General features: G+C 40.6%; 1 protein-coding gene across 1 annotated transcript; it reads left to right on the top strand.

The window, feature by feature from the left end:
* Positions 1-621: 621 nt before the first annotated feature.
* On the top strand, positions 622-14,236 carry ddx18 (DEAD (Asp-Glu-Ala-Asp) box polypeptide 18). The gene is made up of 15 exons (XM_079518525.1): positions 622-734; positions 953-1,176; positions 2,692-2,847; positions 4,269-4,421; positions 5,940-6,075; positions 6,521-6,621; positions 7,657-7,856; positions 8,425-8,539; positions 9,615-9,754; positions 9,997-10,158; positions 10,909-11,061; positions 11,321-11,434; positions 11,984-12,040; positions 12,135-12,312; positions 12,803-14,236. The coding sequence occupies exons 2-15, from the start codon at positions 1,056-1,058 to the stop codon at positions 12,949-12,951; spliced, it is 1,935 nt and encodes a 644-aa protein (XP_079374651.1). The 5' UTR covers positions 622-734; positions 953-1,055; the 3' UTR covers positions 12,952-14,236.
* The last annotated feature ends 5,876 nt before the right edge of the window (positions 14,237-20,112 follow it).

Raw genomic sequence — 20,112 nt, 5'->3', positions numbered from 1 at the left:
CAAAGATGGATATACACAGTGGTGACATCATCGTGACACTAGACTTTATGCACAGCATGAAAGGCAGATCCCAGCTCCTAAACCTCATATTCCAACCAACGCCCACGGTATCTCCAACGATCTCAAATACCCAGTCTACAGGACCCAAGCAAGACACAAGATACAGAACATAGGACTGAAGACTGAAGACTCAAGATCACCTCAACACATACGAACCAAGGTGTCTGGCCCTACAACCCAGACCCCTTCGTACCGTATACGACTCCTACACTCAGTGGTCTTGGTGAAGCTATTCAAGGTATCGTAAAGCCAGATACCGGCTTTACGATACCTTGAATAGCTTCACCAAGACCACCATTCCAATTACACCTGTTAAACATCCCGGTTTAAGTTCTAATCGGACACCACCGAGGCGATCCCTAAATCTAACCTTTGAATAACAGTCCTTATCGATCCTATTTAACAGTACCCATTCTGCATACTGTGAAATATCAATCAATCAATCAATCAATCAATCAATCAATCAATCAATCAATCAATCAATCAAACAAACAAACAAGCCCAAAGTCACTTATAATGACCAGACATGGCAACACTGTCCTGGTGTTCTTCAAGCATTATATGCATGAAGGAGAAGACAAAACGTCATGTTATATTTCGTCAGGCCCTTTAGAGACGGAAGTTCCACGGAACGCCCGTAGAAAGCCAGTCTTATCCTTCATTTTATAATCCTTGTGAGTAATTTATACTCTATGGGCACACCGCCCTGCTGCACAGTAGAGTAGACTCATACCGCCACCTACTGAATCGGATTGATTGTAACATTTTTTTTCTCATGGTGCAAAAAAAAGAGAAGAAAACTAAATATGCTAAATCAATGCACGCAAAAATAAGTACTACAAACCACAGAGTTAAAATATATTCCAATCCATGTCCTTTCTTTTCCTTTCAGGCGAACGACAGCGCCGACCTCTTCCAGCTGGTGGGGTCCTTCAGTCTCACGTCGACACACGTGTCTGCGCGTAGCTACGCTCGAGCCTCCAGCAGTAATAATCATGGACCTTCCCATGAAACTCCTCAAGAAGAAAATCACAAAAAGAAACGAAAAGAACAAAGAACGAAAACTCAACAAGAAGCTGAAACAGGAGCAGCAGGACCAGGATGACGGAGAACACGGTGCGTTTTATCTGTGTTTTTATTTAAAGACTAAACACCAGTATAAATGCTAGGCTAGCTGTCTATGCTAAGTGCTAAGCCCTTAGCTAGCATGCATGCTCTAAATGTGCACGCCACGGCCGTACTAGTCAGTCAGTACCACCATATATATTTTATAATTGTCAATTATGTCATATGAATCAAGATAATAGGTATGTCCTGTAATGTGTGGGGAAAAAACACGTAATGACAAGTTAATTACTTGCACAATATATGTACATTACAAAGTACACATCGTTGCTGACTAGCCCAAGATTTAGAGACTCGTGGAGTGATCGTCAGAATCGAAAAAACTCTAAATCTTGGGCTAGTTGCTGACAGGGATTCTTCTGAAAACGTAATTTACTTTAATTGTCAAGGTCTTCACACACTGGCTATTATCATTTTTTTGTTTGTTTTGTGAAGCACTTAGTTTGGCCTGGTACAAACTGAATTACCGGCATTATTTTTCTATTTTTCTACCGTTAATTAACTGTTTTGCACTTTTAGCCAAACATTATTAATTTTCTTCTCTAGTACGTACGTCCAATTTGAAATGCTTAAAGGACCACTTCACCACTTTTCAACTTCTCTTCCTATAATTGGTCCTAACTAATGTTCATGATAAAATACCACCATTTTTTCCTACTCGGTCTGTAAAAATCTAAATATATTTTTAAAAAAATCAAAAAAAAAAAAAATCTGCCTAATGATGATGTCACTGGTGGACTGCCCAAAGCCCTCCTATGAGACACAGACTGAGTAGGAAAAAATGGTGGTGTTTTATCATGAACATTAGTGAGGACCAATTATATGAAATGTTGAAAAGTGGTGAAGTGGTCCTGAAAATGATTCTGATCAGATCAGCGATGGGCTGTAGTGAGGATATTGCAACTGGTTTGGCTGGGCCGACATAGCCCAAGATTTAGACTCTCGTAGAGTTTTTTTTTAGAAAGATTCGTCACAATCGAAAAAAACTACGAGAGTCTAAATCTTGGGCTAGGGCCGCCAAATGATTTGTAAAACAAATTGTCATTGTAATACAGAAACACAGTATACTGCCAAGGAGGAACATAAATCAACTGATTAATAATAAACAAACTGTGAAAACGCACACCACAGTCCACTCATCTGACCAGTAACGTGGCAGCCACCTGGCTACCGTGTTAAGTGGTCAAATGGGTGGGCCATGAACACGGTTGAGTTTTTCCAGAGGGCCTCATTTATAACAGAAATAGTAATTGTACAATGCCTTTAGTGTTGCCTGTTCGTTTTGTGGTAATGAACAGGGTGTCAACTAGGGCAGACAGTGACTCTTGTGGTATTCGATGAAAGGATTCTTATCAGTGATTCCTGTCTAGAATTATTACAAGAACACACCGGCTTTGGAGCTTTTCTCTGGCCTGTAAACAAACCATGAATCATATTTTGCAACTATCACTCAAACTTTCATTAAAATTGATTATCAATTTCATATTTGTAATGTTTGTGTTCCAGAAGAATCCAGTGTACCGTCGGAGGAGTGCTGTGAGGAGACCGTGCAGGAAGCAGAGAAGATTAATGACGTTGCAGAAGAAGATTCTGTGGCAGAGGAAGATGCCGTGAAGAAGAAAAAGAAGAAGCGGAAGCTCGGGGACGTTGCTGAAGCAGCAGGTACACATGGTGACAGAAATGGAGCTGTCCCCGACTCCCCATACCAGTATCGATATTGACTGCTCATACTGCCCAAATGTTATCGGCCAGTCTATGCCAATCCGGATCGATACAACTTAATGTATCGGATGATGACATATCATTTATAGTAAATCAATTCAGTTGAACTTGCACTCATAATTTACTACTAATAATAATAATCATCAATGCTTTTTATTTATAAAGCTTATAAATCAGCATAGCAGGCAACAATGTCATGGGACCTAGCTAGGCTAAACTAAGTTAAAACTAGGTAAAAGTGCATTATTAAAAAGGTAGATTTTTAGTCTTTAGTTTATATTGTTTTACTAACCAAGATGTTATATACTATTCCCAGATGTTTTTGATACACATTGATTTTCGGATCGGTACATTGTCTGCCGAGTCGCAAGTTTTTGATACACGGATCGGGTGACGGGAAAAATCGTATCGGGACATCTCTAGACAGAAATAGTAATTGTACAAATGATTATGCATAAATGCCTTTAGTGTTGCCTGTTCGTTTTGTGGTAATGAACAGGGTGTCAACTAAGGCAGACAGAGACTCTTGTGGTATTCGATGAAAGGACTCTATCAGTGATTCCTGTCGAGAATTATTACAAGGACACACCGGCTTTGGAGCTCCAGTGAGATTGACTTGATCTTTTCTCTGCCAATCACTTTTGGCATCTTCACTTTTCCGCCATCACTTTTATCTTCAATATATACTTGGTTCAGCCAATCAAATCATTGCTGTGGGGTGATCAGCCAATCACAAGCCCGAAAGGCTGGGTATAGGAGGGGCTAGTGCCCATCAAGAACAGCGCATGACGTGACGTCATGTGGCAGCCAAGCCAAAAGACGAAGTTTATTGATATGAGAATGGATCGCATGGCTCTATAGCCCAGGAGCGCCTGTTGGGCGATCCTCGGTGACGCGCAAGAGTGAGACGTCATCGAAAAACTCCCTCCCCCGTTTAGCTGAAAATCTTAAAACGTTCATAACTCGCGATCTAAATCATCCCGTCTAATTATGAAAAAAGATCCTGTGTTAGACGGCGCTCCGCGGTCTCGATAGATTTATTCTTGTCTCCCGTTGTTGTCGATCGACTCTAGAGTGGTGTGGCTATTGTTAGCTGCTACACACACATCAACAACTTCCGCCGGTCCGTCCAGAAAAGGGGTCCGTGTTTATAAATCGACTGGGCGCTATAATGTAATGGATTAAATAACCCCGGGCAATTAAAGTGTTAATGTTGGCTTTAAGCAGTGATGAGTGTGATTCTTTTGTTTGTTTTCTATTTAGCTCTCCTTACTTAAATGTATATATCAATGACAACGTTGAACCAACACAAAATAAATACACTCTTGTACAAATCTTGTGGGTCTTTTAATTTTGTCTAGGAGTAAAAAAGCTAAAAACAGACTCGACAGAGGAAGACATCACAGCTGAGGATGATGATGGTGACAGCGATAAAGAGGTGGAGGAAGGTGACGATGAGGAAAAGGCTGATGATGAAGATGCAGATGGACCTGAACTACCAAGTGGTTTGATGGGTAACAAACTGTTGCTAATCAATGAATCATTACAATAAGTGGCTTACCTGTGTTTCGGCAAAAACATTGCAGATCTACAAGCTCACAGCGCCTTACGTTGTGAACTTTATTTATTATTTATTTATGTCGAGGGGCCCCTAGTATAGAGCCCTAGGGGACTCCGGACCAACTAAACATATATGGTTTGTTCCATGTTTAACACACCAATAACCCAATCAGCGCCGGGATTCCTTCAAAATAGAAGCTTGGGGTGCCAGGAAGATATGGCCACCTTACTCTGCACTCTGTACTCTGCACCCCCCCCCCCCCGGAAAAAACAGACACATTTTTGCTTGCTTACCTCGCTGAGATTCCGATAATAATCGCTGATGATCCCCCCGCATTCATATTTTTGAGCGAGAGGCAGGTGAGAAGTCGGAAATGAAGAGCTTAGTATATCCATCTGATCAAAACCACGGAGAGCGCTAGCCCTAGATTAAGAGATACGAGGCATTCTTTATGCAGCGGTAAACTAGGAAGTGACTGGGACCGCAGGCGCAGATGAGCGAAGAGTATGGTGGCCTTGGAGGCCAACTCAAAAAAAAGAAGGAAAAAAGTCAGAATATTCTTCTCTTGTTTGATATCATTGAAAATGCACTAGGACGATACGTCCTAGCAACCCGTCGGTTGGATTGCTTATGACGTGCCCACACGTCGTACGGTCTGAACCAGTTAATATCTGACCTGTGTTTTGATCAAACAAATAATGCAAAGCTTATTTTTAGAGACTCACCGATGACACATGTCTTGGGTTTCGATTTAGGAGAGCCTGCTGGAGGACTGCTGATTACACATGTTTTGTCAAAATTATGCTAAATCAATTTGAGAAACTTAGATTTGATAGGTTTTTTAAAAGGATAGAAAATTCAAACTTGTGACTGGCTGCGAGCTTGTAAATCTACTATTTAATCTACAGATATTCTACTGTTAGACAGATGTTAGGTTCTTGGCTTATTTATGATTCATGATCATGTATTTGATGGTATTACCATGTGGTGTTCTTGCTTACTGTAAATCACTTTGGATTAAGAGCATCTGCTAAATGCCTACATTGTAATTGTAAATTGTATGAAATGCCTTCAAGTGTTGCCTGTTCGTTTTGTGGTAATGAACGGGGTGTCAACTGAGGCAGACAGAGACTCTTGTGGTATTCAATGAAAGGAGTCTTATCAGTGATTCCTGTCAGGAATTATTGCAAGGACAACAGCTTTTATTTATCACCAGTAAGACAACATTTAAAATGGGGCTTAAGTGGTGATCATGATGTATTGTTTTGGTGATCGTTTGAGAGGAGATGAAAAAGTCTATAAACACACAAGATATGTCTAAACACCTGAACGTGGCCGGAACGCTCCGTCTTCTGGTCTGTGGAATGTGTAATTAGAGCACGGTTGACCAATAATGTGCCGTTTAATCATAGAGCCCCAGAAAGTAAATAAATAAATAATAATATATATATTTTTTGTTCATTCATTTCAGGGGCGTTTGAGGACACGTCGTTTGCGTCCCTGGAGAGCCTGGTGAGTGAGAGCACACTGAAGGGAGTGAAGGACATGGGCTTTGAACACATGACTCCAATCCAGCTCAAAACCATACGCCCTCTGCTGGAGGGAAGGTACGTCGACAGCACATTCTCTCCCTGTTGGGTTGTGAGTGTAGAGTATGAGTTGGGTTGTGGGTAGATGTGCGTGCGTGCGTGCATGCATGCGCACACAAACGGTTTTGGGTTATTATGTGAACGTGGGGTTGTGAGTTGGGTTGTGGGTTGATGTGAATGTGGGGTATGAACTATGTATGAAGGTGCCTAGTTAGAAAAACTAACTAGGTCATGTTGCTGGACTGAAACACTCTCCTCTAATAATTTCTCCTTGTGGGTGGCCATCACAAACTTAACATACCCATATAGATTATTAAAGACCACTTTAAACTATATTTACAGGCTTGAAAAGTTCATAAATGACACTGACTGTTCCTGTTGTCACTTCAACCACAACTATATTGTGTATTGATTGTCTTGTCTTGTCTTGTCTTGTCTTGTCTGTCTGACTGCCTGTCTGCAGGGACGTCTTGGCAGCTGCAAAGACGGGTAGTGGTAAAACATTGGCCTTCCTGATCCCCTCTATAGAACTCATCTATAAACTCAAGTTCATGCCCAGGAATGGTACGTATTTCACTTTATTAGCATTATGATTTATTATCGAAGAACCCTATAGCAGATCTTGTGAGTTTGCAGGTGTGTGCGTGCATGGCTGCATGGACATGCATGCCGTCTCAGCTTTTGTCACATGTAAGAAGTCGGAGTGCTCATAAGAACGTTTTAAGAGCCACTGACTGAAAAGTCACCTGATATGAGCTGAGTTTGCCACAGTGTTGATCTCGTCGACTAAAACTATTGACAAAAACGAAATAAAATCTAAGCTATGATGGCTACATTTATAGAACTTTATTCAACAAATAAAAACTAGACTAAAATGTTAGGGAGCGATCAGTGGAGAAGAGATCCAGTAGAACTAAAAGACATTTTATGTTTGCAGTGTTTCCTGCAGGAAAAAGCTTTGGCATGGAGCTGGGCACGACGTGTCGTAAGCTTGTAGATCTGCTATTTTAAGCATTGAACCAAGTGTAAAATCAGGCATTACAACGCTATCAAGGCCTGCCAAAATAACATTTGTCGACAAAATCAACTACATTTAGTCGACTGAAATATATTTAGTCAACTAAAACTAAAACATTTCAGATGACAAACGCATGGCTGGAAGTTCTCAGTCACCACGGTCAGTCATTTTGGATTACATATAGTAGCCGTGTCTTCTATGAATTAAATCATGTTGTGCAGCAAAAATAGCTTATCTACAAGCTCTCAATGAGCTTGTAGATAGGCAATTTTCAGAAGCATCATCCATAAAATCCAAGGTTTAAGCGTCAATCTGTGATTTCTTAACCTGCTTGGTAGTATAAAGAACAGCAGGAACAATGTTACTAGAAAATCATCATTTTACATATTGTGTTAATTGTTTAAGAATCAGCGCTAGTGTGTTGGGGGCTCATAATGTTTCACAAATCGTACATTATGGACTTGGTCATAGAAGCATTTTCAGCCATGAGATTTTATTTTTGCTTTAATCCATGGAAACATGACTAAAACTAAATCAAAAGTTGCTCTCAATATCAACACCGGTCTGCCGCTTCCAATCAGGTACTGGGGTGGTGATCCTGTCCCCGACCCGTGAGCTGGCCATGCAGACGTACGGCGTGATGAAGGAGCTGATGACGCATCACGTGCACACCTACGGCCTCCTCATGGGGGGCAGCAACCGTTCGGCAGAGGCCACGAGGCTGGCCAACGGGGTCAACATCATAGTGGCCACGCCGGGGAGGCTGCTGGACCACCTGCAGGTGAGCTGGGACACGCAAGCACGCCACGCACGCACGCACTCACACATGCTGTGATTGTATTACTACACTTGTGAGTAGGGTTGGGACCCGGAACCGCTTCTTTTTCAGACGCGGTTCAAAAATGGACCCCTTAAGGGTCCATTTTTGTGTGTTTATTTTCTATCCCTGAAAAGTTGTTGTGGGCTTATTTTTGTTGCCCGACACCGGCTTGCAACTACCTATAAATAAGGAATAGCCCTAACCTCTAAATGTAGGCCTCATTTTTAAAGCACAGCTCAAGACCTGCTTCTTCACTTTTGCTTTGCCTTTTAGTCGAGCTTTTAAAATCCTTGTTATTCATGTCCTCACTGTATTGCCTTATTCACTACTAATGTTTTTAGGGCCTTGCTTTTCTTTTGTCATTGCTCTGTAACGCACTTTGAGCTGCATTTCATGTTATGAAAGGTGCTATACAAATTAAGTTATTATACTTTTTTGTGTGTTTTGGTGAGCCTCATGTCAGGAAAATGTCGATTTGATGCTTTTAGATTCTAAACTAAATGGCTTGTAACTGTCCTCCCGTGTGCAGAACACTCCAAACTTCATGTACAAGAACCTGCAGTGTCTGATCATAGACGAGGCCGATCGTATTCTGGAGGTCGGCTTCGAAGAGGAACTCAAACAGATCATCAAACTTCTGCCCAGTGCGTATATCTGACTGCACCACGGCGACACACACCATTACTGGCATTTCAGCTATTTTCAACCTACTCACTAATTGTCATAAGATAAGATGGCACCATTTTTGTCTACTGTGTCTCAGATGAGTGCAGGGGACAGTTCAGATACCTGCCTGTATACCAGTGATTGACATTCTTCGCATATTTGGTCGTTTCAAACAAAATTAGATTTTTTTCAGCATGCCATCAACGTTCAGTAAGAGAAATGTGTAGTTTCTGTTAGCTAGGAATCCTGTCGAGACTGTCGAGACACAGAGAGTAGACATACATTGTGCCATCTTATAATTAGTGAAGAAGAATTACATAAAGAAATGGGTTCTCCTTTAGTTCTCCTTTAATAACTTATAACATTTTGATTCTGTACTTTTTATTATACTTTAGTGATTCAGGCTGGTGCAGAGTATCGGACCCAAACATCCCAGTGTGTCTAAGGATAAATTAACTGTGTAGCTGCACTAGTAAATGCCTTTAGTGTTGCCTGTTCGTTTTGTTGTAACGGACGGGGTGTCAACTAAGGCATACAGTGACTCTTCCAGTCTTCAGTGAAAGGAGTCTATTGGTGATTCCTCTCGAGACGAATTGGAAGAACACATCATCACATTGTAGATTTGATTCTGAGTAGAGGTGCTCCGATAGTTCAGTGATCGGCAATTTACCCTATCTGGAGAAACCGATCTTTTGTACCAGTATAAAGTCAATCAGATGTATAGTATAGTATCGTTTTTGCATCTTTGTGACAGGCTTAAACATTCTCCCCTTCCTCCCCACACACAGGAACAGTTTTTTTGTCGTGTGTTTTGACATATAATTTAGAAATATTCGAATTTACCCCTTACACACAGAACGTTATCGGCTGATCTTAAGAAAAACAATCGGGATCGGGCCCAAAAAGCCTGATCGGAGCACCTCTAATTCTGAGAGTCTGTGTTTGGCGTGGGCTGGGTGGCGACATGAGCTTCCTTCTCCTGAACTGGTGTTTTTAAATGACTGTTTGCGTCAGAGAGGAGATGCTGTTCTGAACTTGTGTTTTTAATGACAGAGAGGAGACAGACCATGCTGTTCTCGGCCACGCAGACGCGCAAAGTGGAGGATTTGGCTCGTATTTCCCTGAAGAAGGAGCCACTGTACGTGGGAGTGGACGACAACAAGGAGCAGGCCACAGTCGACGGACTGGAGCAGGTACTGGACCAGTCACTAGTAGATTTAGGGGGTTTTGTTTTTGTGAATTAATTTATGCTCCACTAGTCCACTTCCTCATACAGCAGTGTCACACAAAATTTGTGAAAATGTATTCAGAATTGTAGCTTTAAGCATCTCTCCTAGCAAGGTTTGGTAGTGGATAGGAGGATTTTTTTAGGTGGTGTCGGTGAGTTTGACCTCATGGTTTGTGGTTTTGTTGCGTTTGTGCCGGTGTTGTTCAGGGCTACGTGGTTTGTCCGTCGGAGAAGCGGTTCCTCCTCCTCTTCACCTTCCTGAAGAAGAACCGTAAGAAGAAGATGATGGTGTTCTTCTCCACGTGCATGTCGGTGAAATATCACTACGAGCTCCTCAACTACATCGACCTTCCCGTCTTGGCCATTCATGTAAGACTGTGGTTCGTCCTTGTCCTGTCTGTGGTTCCAGTTCTGAACCAACATTTAGGTATCTAAACCAATTAATTTGGTTCAAAGTTAAGCGGGGGGAAAAGGAACGGAACCGGTTCAACCCTGGTGGAGTAGAGCGTCGCAGTCCCGCCCCCTACCCTGGACCAGGAAATGATTCTCCGTTCATTTTCCTCATAGACATTTCAGAAAGTATTTATTTAAAAACGCTTACGCCGCGGACAAAGCCAACTCGAGTCGTGACAAATCATGACGACAAACAAATAATAAACAAATAATTAGAAAGAAGAAAAAAACGGCAGGTTACAACACTTTTTTTGTTGTTTTTCTTCTTTGTAATTATTTGTTTGGTCCAAAATATTGTTTGTGTTGTCATGAGTTGTCACGACTCGAGTTGGCTTTGTCCGCGGCGTAACCGTCTTTAAATAAATACTTTAAGAAATGTCTATGGGAAAGATGCATTGGGATTCATTTCCTGGTCCATGTTAGGGGGCGGGACTGCGACGCTCTAGGGGGCCTCTGTAAATCATGACTTCCTTTCATCCACTTTCAACCTAGCATCAAACGTTTGGGCTTTTTAAAAAAATTGTAATTGTAGTTTTTGCTATTCATATAATGTGTGTGCATAGTACACACGTCTCAGCTTCTGTCAGATGTAAGAAGGGGTGTGGGAGTCTTCAAAAGGTTGGGAACCATTGAGATGATCTTTCCGTGTTTGTGTGTCCATCTCAGGGGAAGCAGAAGCAGACAAAGCGAACCACAACATTCTTCCAGTTCTGCAACGCTGACTCTGGCATCCTGCTGTGTACGGACGTAGCAGCCAGAGGGCTGGACATCCCTGAGGTGGACTGGATAGTCCAGTATGACCCCCCTGATGACCCCAAGGTGGGTGTTGTGCTCTGTGTTGGTAGGACTCTGGAGTACATCCAGTGTGTGTGTGTGTGTATAAAACAGTCATGCAACATCAACCAAAATATTAAAAATAAATGAAATATCATGTGGTATATGAATGGCATTGACTGCCATACTCTAAACCGATACCAGCATCTTGGCCAGTATCGGCAGCTTCTCCGATACTGATATCGGAACAACTCTTCACCTCCACAGTGTGTGTTGACGGCATTGTGCTGTGTTTCGTTTGTAGGAGTACATCCACAGGGTGGGCAGGACGGCCAGGGGTATTAACGGAAGAGGACACGCCCTCCTCATCCTCCGACCTGAGGAGCTGGGCTTCCTGCGCTTCCTCAAACAGGCCAAGGTAACACACACACACACACATGGGTGAGTTTTTGAGCTGATCATTACAATGTCCTTATGGGAAAGAAAATATTTCAAAAGGAGAAAACATTGAAAATCTGTTAAAAATATATTTTGATCTGTTCTCACATCACATTATTTCAGCACGATCACCGAGCGTGCGTCTGACAGTGGCTGATAGGAATACTTTGGCACATCATCCAACCTTAGTAGAAATCCAAAGTCTTAGTCGGGGTGTCGCATAACTTAGTTTGAGACCAGTCTCCTTGAGCTGTTATTTGACGCTGCCATTCTCTCTGCTGCTTCCGTAAACATTAATCACAGGCACCCAATGCACATGTCACATGACAGGATTTGTCCGACGAAACCGTATTACACCGTATTACACCCGTAAAAAAAATGGAAATAATATAATACTTACTTACTCTCCTTTGTCTGCTGGAATGTAGGGCAGCAACAACATAGGATTTAAACTCCTTGCTGCTAATATTGATCATAGTATGTTGTTGTATATATGATCTTGTTATCTTAAAGGTGTCTTTTTTTTTAGGTTCCCCTGAGTGAGTTTGAATTTTCCTGGGCTAAAATATCCGACATCCAGCCCCAGGTAAAAAATCCTTTCAGGTTGAATCTCAACGGTTTCATTTCTATGGTTATATATTTTAGTTGTTTGACGTGCGGAACTGTTTTGTGTTTCTCAGATGGAGAAGTTGATAGAGAAGAACTATTTCCTCCACAAGTCGGCCCAGGAGGCCTACAAGGCGTACGTCAGGGCCTATGACTCGCACTCGCTCAAGCAGATCTACAGCGTCAATACCCTCAACCTCCCCATGGTGGCGCTGTCCTTCGGCTTCAAGGTCCCCCCTTACGTCGACCTCAGTATCCTTTCCCCGGTCTGGGGGCACATGTTTTGTGACAGCATGGTCCACTCCCAATGTTTGTTTGAAATTAGGCTGCAACAGTTAAACAAACTATTTCAATTTAAACAATTATAAAAATTACTTCTATAATTTTTTGAATTGATTAATAATCCATCCCATCCAATGTCAATGTCATTATAGGCAAAACGTTGAAAAAATATTTCAAACTAAATTGTTCTGCTTTTTGTCTCTTTTTGCTGGCGATAAAATAAATGCTAAGAAAATGTTCGATTGTTGCAGCAGTAGTAGTCTGTGTATTTGTGTTTTAAATCAGATTGTACAAGTTTAGATCAGATGGTACAAATAAATGAATGGACCTGTCTTACAGGTCCATTTGGTTCCATGGCGATACCGATACCTGCCGCTGAGAAGCAGTCGACCAAGGAGTTTTTTCCTGCAAAACAAATGCTTTCAATGGTGGTGTTTTCCTCAACCAGCCTTCCTCCCAGATGTTATGAGCAGCAAAGGAGTGAAGGTGCAGAAGAGAGGAGGGGGAGGGGGCTTTGGCTACCAGAAGAACAACAAGAACGTCCACAAGTCCAGGATCTTCAAGCACGTCAACAAGGGCAAGCGAGACGGCAGGCAGTTCTCCCGCTAAAAGCTGCTAGAATGAACTCATGTAATTTCTTCAACTGCAATCTATGTGTAAATGTCTACTTCTAAACCAGCCGGTTTAGCTTTACCGTAAATCCTCCCAATAAAGTCATCCTTTCTATAAATTACTGTGCCCCTATTAATCACCGGGAATGGCGCTGGATTAAGTATATAAATTCCGGTCTCCTTTTATTAGCCGGGTTTTTTTTTCATTTGCCGTATATGTTACCTTCGCTGCTCTGGCTGGCTGTGCCTGTCAAGTCAGTGTCCAGATGCTTGTGGTCGTGCTGCTCGGCTTGTACACAACAACAAAGTTAACCTCGGGAGAGAACGCCAATAAGCACTGTTCATGGCTATGGACAATAAATCTACCGGTAATGAGAGCAGCAGTCTTAACTGCGGAGGAGGCAGGCAAATTACACAAAACCAAGCAAGTGAAATCTATCCCACAGCCTACTAGGCTACTACAATGAGTGAGTAATGAGTTTGTGACACGATGTGCTGTGCTCCCGCATATCTGCTGCCCTTCATGCAACGAACGTTCTATAAAACGACAGATCTACGACAGATCTGCCTGCAGCAGCCCCATGCGCCTAGCCAATCCATCATTATGGATCATGGAACGAACGTGTGAGCTTAGCTTGGTTGTTCAAGTTAAATTTATGTGTTTATTTTATTATGGTATTTACCATAGGCAATATGCCAATATTGTTAAAATGACCAGTGAGCACTTGCTTGTTTAATATTCCATGAGGACTTGGTTTCAATACATGAGCCCAGCACATTTTACTGGGTTCTAACTAATTATGAGTGGTTTGAAAAGTAGAAATATAGGCCTTCTTATAGCTGCCTCCTTCCAATAAAAGCCTGATATCGGTTGAGACAAATAAAAGCCCGGGTTTCTAAAAGAGGATTTACAGACTACAGTAGACACCCAAACATCATTATTCCACTAACTACATATTGTGCTAATTGTTAAGGAAACGCATTTGCAATGTTTCTAATTTCAGCTGGTTTGAGCTGAAGCAAATTTCCGCGGTGGGAGCAAGTAGGTCAATATTATTGTGAAGTACTCCTTTCACACTGAACTTGGCCAAACAAACACAACAATGTTTATTTGTTTTTGCTTGCATTTTGTACTGTGTATATAGTCCATTGTTTATAGGGTATTGTGTTTCTTCAAACCTAATTTTGTTCCTGTGAGTTGGAACAGGTATTTTGTAATTGTCACTTATTGTAAAGACGGACCCTGTATTCTTCACTGTCTTTATTAAATATATTTACTTGGAGCTTTGTGCGACTAAGTGGGGGTTGGGTATCATGGTCTCAGATTTATTTGCCTGTCGGACAACTATACAGGTCATGTTCTACTTGCCCAAAGGTCGTGCCCACTTGCCTGGAAAGTTAATCGTCCGTTGTGAAATGATAGGTAAAATGTTACGCTTGTAGAACAAATAAATCTTAAATCCACTCGATAGCTTCAGACAGTAATTTTGAATAAAGCAGAATGAGTGCAACTGCTAGTTGTAGAAAAGGTAGCATGCACTTGCCATGGGCAGTCGGGCAAAAGTTGGTGTCAACCACTGTTCCAGTCTAAACAAGATTGCTGCGTACTACCCATCCAGATGAAGGAATCATATAGGGATTTATACAATCCTTAAGGGTCGAGTGAAAATCAAGAAAAAGGCCATTAGGCCTATAGTATGACGTTTTTCATGGTTTTCACCATCAAAAATGATGAATCGTTCCTCTGTCTCATCAGCTATTGTCTATAGAGGGTATGCGCATGACATCATCGTACCTGGAAGTTATGCGGGAACGCCCACTGAGTTGCAAAAAACTACTTTCTGGCCTTGACAGCCCATTCATCCAAACAGAAAAGTCCTGTCTGATTGCATTAAACAATGTTAAACTCACCATTGCAGCTGTACGAAAAGCTTGAATTATCCTCTTAAAGTTTTTCTTTCATAAAAATCCACCATAGAACATGACAACGTTATGAGCTACTTTCTGTCAAGAAATGCCCTGCATTTGATTATTTTTCTAAGTGTCAGGGTTTGGAAGTGCTTGTTTTCAATAACACAACGGTTGACAACGAGCGCTTCCAAACTCCAACACTCCATGCTGCTCAATGTTTTGCCACTCAGTCTAGATGAGGGGGACGTGTCCTGATGGGGAAATCATGCATGTGCATATTCTCTATACATGTAGCAACATAACTATTTATGCCCTAGAAGGCGTTCCCAGATTGGACCTCAGGAGAAGAGATGAAAATCATGAAAAACGGCATACTATAATCATGGTTTTCGACGACATACTATAGCAGGGGTGTCCAAAAGGTAGATTGCGGTCTACCAGTAGATCACTAAGGTGCAGGGAGACCACATGACATGGCTTAAAAAATATGTAATTTAAATCACCCGTGTGAAGGGAGAGGCGCACTTATCATCATACATCATCTCATTCCGGCCAATCACAATTCTCACTTTTGCCTTCAATGACAAACAATTGTTGTTTGTGCCCCTCAAAGAATAGCAAAAATAGCAGATCGACAAGCTTAAAACTTGGCGCTTCACACTGCATTTTGAGCTTATGGATCTGCTACTTGTTATGCTTTTGTGTGACGTTGTAGTATTATCTAAGTATGCAAAGATGATTTTAAACTGGTAATGGTGAGTGATGAGGTACTCAAGAAACGGAGTGCCCTGCAACCCAACACGGCCACTGGCCATGACAATATTCCCTCCAAATTTCTTGCTATGGAGACCCAGCCATCTCCTCCATAGCTCCAATTATCACCCACATCATAAACCTCTCCAACAAACGAGGACTTGGCCATATCACCTGATGAAGGACTACTATGGGCGAAACGTATTTCTGTTTGTGGATGCCGGTGTGTCCACAGTAAGATGAACCTAATTAGAAATTTGAAAGCACTATATTTCTAAAACTATGAAACATTGTCCACCGTAAGATGAACCTAAATAGGTTTGAATGGGGTTTCTAGGTGTAAGTATGTAGGACTAGTAGCATGCCAAAGTTTGTGCTATTGCCATTGAAAATGCAATGGGCGTTAAAGTTAAATAACTCAGAAACTACAAAACATTTCAAAGTAAAACATTCCAGCATGTGTCTCCACAGTAAGCTGAATTATAAAAAGTGTGAATGGAGTTTCTAGGTGAAAGTGCTTTTTTGACATGCCAATATCTGCCATTGAGCCCCATTGTTAAATTCTCAAATTTGAAAGCACTATATTTCTAAAACTATGAAACATTTCAAAGATTCCTTTTCAAGCAAACATGTCCACCGTAAGATGAACCTAAGTAGGCTTGAATGGGGTTTCTAGGTGTAAGTATGTAGGACTAGTAGCATGCCAAAGTTTGTGCTATTGCCATTGAGAATGCATTGGGCGTTAAAGTTAAATAACTCAGAAACTACAAAACATTTCAAAGTAAAAAGTTCCAGCATGTGTCTCCACAGTAAGCTGAATTATAAAAAGTGTGAATGGAGTTTCTAGGTGAAAGTGCTTTTTTGACGTGCCAATATCTGCCATTGAGCCCCATTGTAAAATTCTCAAATTTGAAAGCACTATATTTCTAAAACTATGAAACATTTCAAAGATTCCTTTTCAGGCAAACATGTCCACCGTAAGATGAACCTAAGTAGGCTTGAATGGGGTTTCTAGGTTTAAGTATGTAGGACTAGTAGCATGCGAAAGTTTGTGCTATTGCCATTGAGAATGCATTGGGCGTTAAAGTTAAATAACTCAGAAACTACAAAACATTTCAAAGTAAAAAGTTCCAGCATGTGTCTCCACAGTAAGCTGAATTATAAAAAGTGTGAATGGAGTTTCTAGGTGAAAGTGCTTTTTTGACGTGCCAATATCTGCCATTGACCCCCATTGTAAAAGTCTCAAATTTGAAAGCACTATATTTCTAAAACTATGAAACATTTCAAAGATTCCTTTTCAGGCAAACATGTCCACCGTAAGATGAACCTAAGTAGGCTTGAATGGGGTTTCTAGGTGTAAGTATGTAGGACTAGTAGCATGCCAAAGTTTGTGCTATTGCCATTGAGAATGCATTGGGCGTTAAAGTTAAATAACTCAGAAACTACAAAACATTTCAAAGTAAAAAGTTCCAGCATGTGTCTCCACAGTAAGCTGAATTATAAAAAGTGTGAATGGAGTTTCTAGGTGAAAGTGCTTTTTTGACGTGCCAATATCTGCCATTGAGCCCCATTGTAAAATTCTCAAATTTGAAACTATGAAACATTTCAAAGATTCCTTTTCAGGCAAACATGTCCACCGTAAGATGAACCTAAGTAGGCTTGAATGGGGTTTCTAGGTTTAAGTATGTAGGACTAGTAGCATGCGAAAGTTTGTGCTATTGCCATTGAGAATGCATTGGGCGTTAAAGTTAAATAACTCAGAAACTACAAAACATTTCAAAGTAAAAAGTTCCAGCATGTGTCTCCACAGTAAGCTGAATTATAAAAAGTGTGAATGGAGTTTCTAGGTGAAAGTGCTTTTTTGACGTGCCAATATCTGCCATTGAGCCCCATTGTAAAATTCTCAAATTTGAAAGCACTATATTTCTAAAACTATGAAACATTTCAAAGATTCCTTTTCAGGCAAACATGTTCACCGTAAGATGAACCAAAGTAGGCTTGAATGGGGTTTCTAGGTTTAAGTATGTAGGACTAGTAGCATGCCAAAGTTTGTGCTATTGCCATTGAGAATGCATTGGGCGTTAAAGTTAAATAACTCAGAAACTACAAAACATTTCAAAGTAAAAACTTCCAGCATGTGTCTCCACAGTAAGCTGAATTATAAAAAGTGTGAATGGAGTTTCTAGGTGAAAGTGCTTTTTTGACGTGACAATATCTGCCATTGAGCCCCATTGTAAAATTCTCAAATTTGAAAGCACTATATTTCTAAAACTATGAAACATTTCAAAGATTCCTTTTCAGGCAAACATGTTCACCGTAAGATGAACCAAAGTAGGCTTGAATGGGGTTTCTAGGTTTAAGTATGTAGGACTAGTAGCATGCCAAAGTTTGTGCTATTGCCATTGAGAATGCATTGGGCGTTAAAGTTAAATAACTCAGAAACTACAAAACATTTCAAAGTAAAAAGTTCCAGCATGTGTCTCCACAGTAAGCTGAATTATAAAAAGTGTGAATGGAGTTTCTAGGTGAAAGTGCTTTTTTGACGTGCCAATATCTGCCATTGAGCCCCATTGTAAAATTCTCAAATTTGAAAGCACTATATTTCTAAAACTATGAAACATTTCAAAGATTCCTTTTCAGGCAAACATGTCCACCGTAAGATGAACCTAAGTAGGCTTGAATGGGGTTTCTAGGTTTAAGTATGTAGGACTAGTAGCATGCAAAGTTTGTGCTATTGCCATTGAGAATGCATTGGGCGTTAAAGTTAAATAACTCAGAAACTACAAAACATTTCAAAGTAAAAAGTTCCAGCATGTGTCTCCACAGTAAGCTGAATTATAAAAAGTGTGAATGGAGTTTCTAGGTGAAAGTGCTTTTTTGACGTGACAATATCTGCCATTGAGCCCCAATGTAAAATTCTCAAATTTGAAAGCACTATATTTCTAAAACTATGAAACATTGCAAAGATTCCTTTTCAGGCAAACATGTCCACCGTAAGATGAACCTAAGTAGGCTTGCATGGGGTTTCTAGTTTTAAGTATGTAGGACTAGTAGCATGCCAAAGTTTGTGCTATTGCCATTGAGAATGCATTGGGCGTTAAAGTTAAATAACTCAGAAACTACAAAACATTTCAAAGTAAAAAGTTCCAGCATGTGTCTCCACAGTAAGCTGAATTATAAAAAGTGTGAATGGAGTTTCTAGGTGAAAGTGCTTTTTTGACGTGCCAATATCTGCCATTGACCCCCATTGTAAAAGTCTCAAATTTGAAAGCACTATATTTCTAAAACTATGAAACATTTCAAAGATTCCTTTTCAGGCAAACATGTCCACCGTAAGATGAACCTAAGTAGGCTTGAATGGGGTTTCTAGGTGTAAGTATGTAGGACTAGTAGCATGCCAAAGTTTGTGCTATTGCCATTGAGAATGCATTGGGCGTTAAAGTTAAATAACTCAGAAACTACAAAACATTTCAAAGTAAAAAGTTCCAGCATGTGTCTCCACAGTAAGCTGAATTATAAAAAGTGTGAATGGAGTTTCTAGGTGAAAGTGCTTTTTTGACGTGCCAATATCTGCCATTGAGCCCCATTGTAAAATTCTCAAATTTGAAACTATGAAACATTTCAAAGATTCCTTTTCAGGCAAACATGTCCACCGTAAGATGAACCTAAGTAGGCTTGAATGGGGTTTCTAGGTTTAAGTATGTAGGACTAGTAGCATGCGAAAGTTTGTGCTATTGCCATTGAGAATGCATTGGGCGTTAAAGTTAAATAACTCAGAAACTACAAAACATTTCAAAGTAAAAAGTTCCAGCATGTGTCTCCACAGTAAGCTGAATTATAAAAAGTGTGAATGGAGTTTCTAGGTGAAAGTGCTTTTTTGACGTGCCAATATCTGCCATTGAGCCCCATTGTAAAATTCTCAAATTTGAAAGCACTATATTTCTAAAACTATGAAACATTTCAAAGATTCCTTTTCAGGCAAACATGTTCACCGTAAGATGAACCAAAGTAGGCTTGAATGGGGTTTCTAGGTTTAAGTATGTAGGACTAGTAGCATGCCAAAGTTTGTGCTATTGCCATTGAGAATGCATTGGGCGTTAAAGTTAAATAACTCAGAAACTACAAAACATTTCAAAGTAAAAAGTTCCAGCATGTGTCTCCACAGTAAGCTGAATTATAAAAAGTGTGAATGGAGTTTCTAGGTGAAAGTGCTTTTTTGACGTGACAATATCTGCCATTGAGCCCCATTGTAAAATTCTCAAATTTGAAAGCACTATATTTCTAAAACTATGAAACATTTCAAAGATTCCTTTTCAGGCAAACATGTTCACCGTAAGATGAACCAAAGTAGGCTTGAATGGGGTTTCTAGGTTTAAGTATGTAGGACTAGTAGCATGCGAAAGTTTGTGCTATTGCCATTGAGAATGCATTGGGCGTTAAAGTTAAATAACTCAGAAACTACAAAACATTTCAAAGTAAAAAGTTCCAGCATGTG

This window comes from Electrona antarctica (genome assembly GCF_951216825.1).
Source record: "Electrona antarctica genome assembly, chromosome: 13".
Taxonomy (NCBI): domain Eukaryota; kingdom Metazoa; phylum Chordata; class Actinopteri; order Myctophiformes; family Myctophidae; genus Electrona; species Electrona antarctica.
This window is presented reverse-complemented; position numbering and strand designations above follow the sequence as displayed.

Coding starts and splice junctions, on each gene's coding strand:
- ddx18 (XM_079518525.1), top strand. CDS start 1,056: ATGGACCTTCCCATGAAACTCCTCAAGAAGAAAATCACAAAAAGAAAC. Junction 11,062..11,320: donor ACCCCCCTGATGACCCCAAG/GTGGGTGTTGTG, acceptor TTTCGTTTGTAG/GAGTACATCCACAGGGTGGG. Junction 11,435..11,983: donor GCTTCCTCAAACAGGCCAAG/GTAACACACACA, acceptor CTTTTTTTTTAG/GTTCCCCTGAGTGAGTTTGA.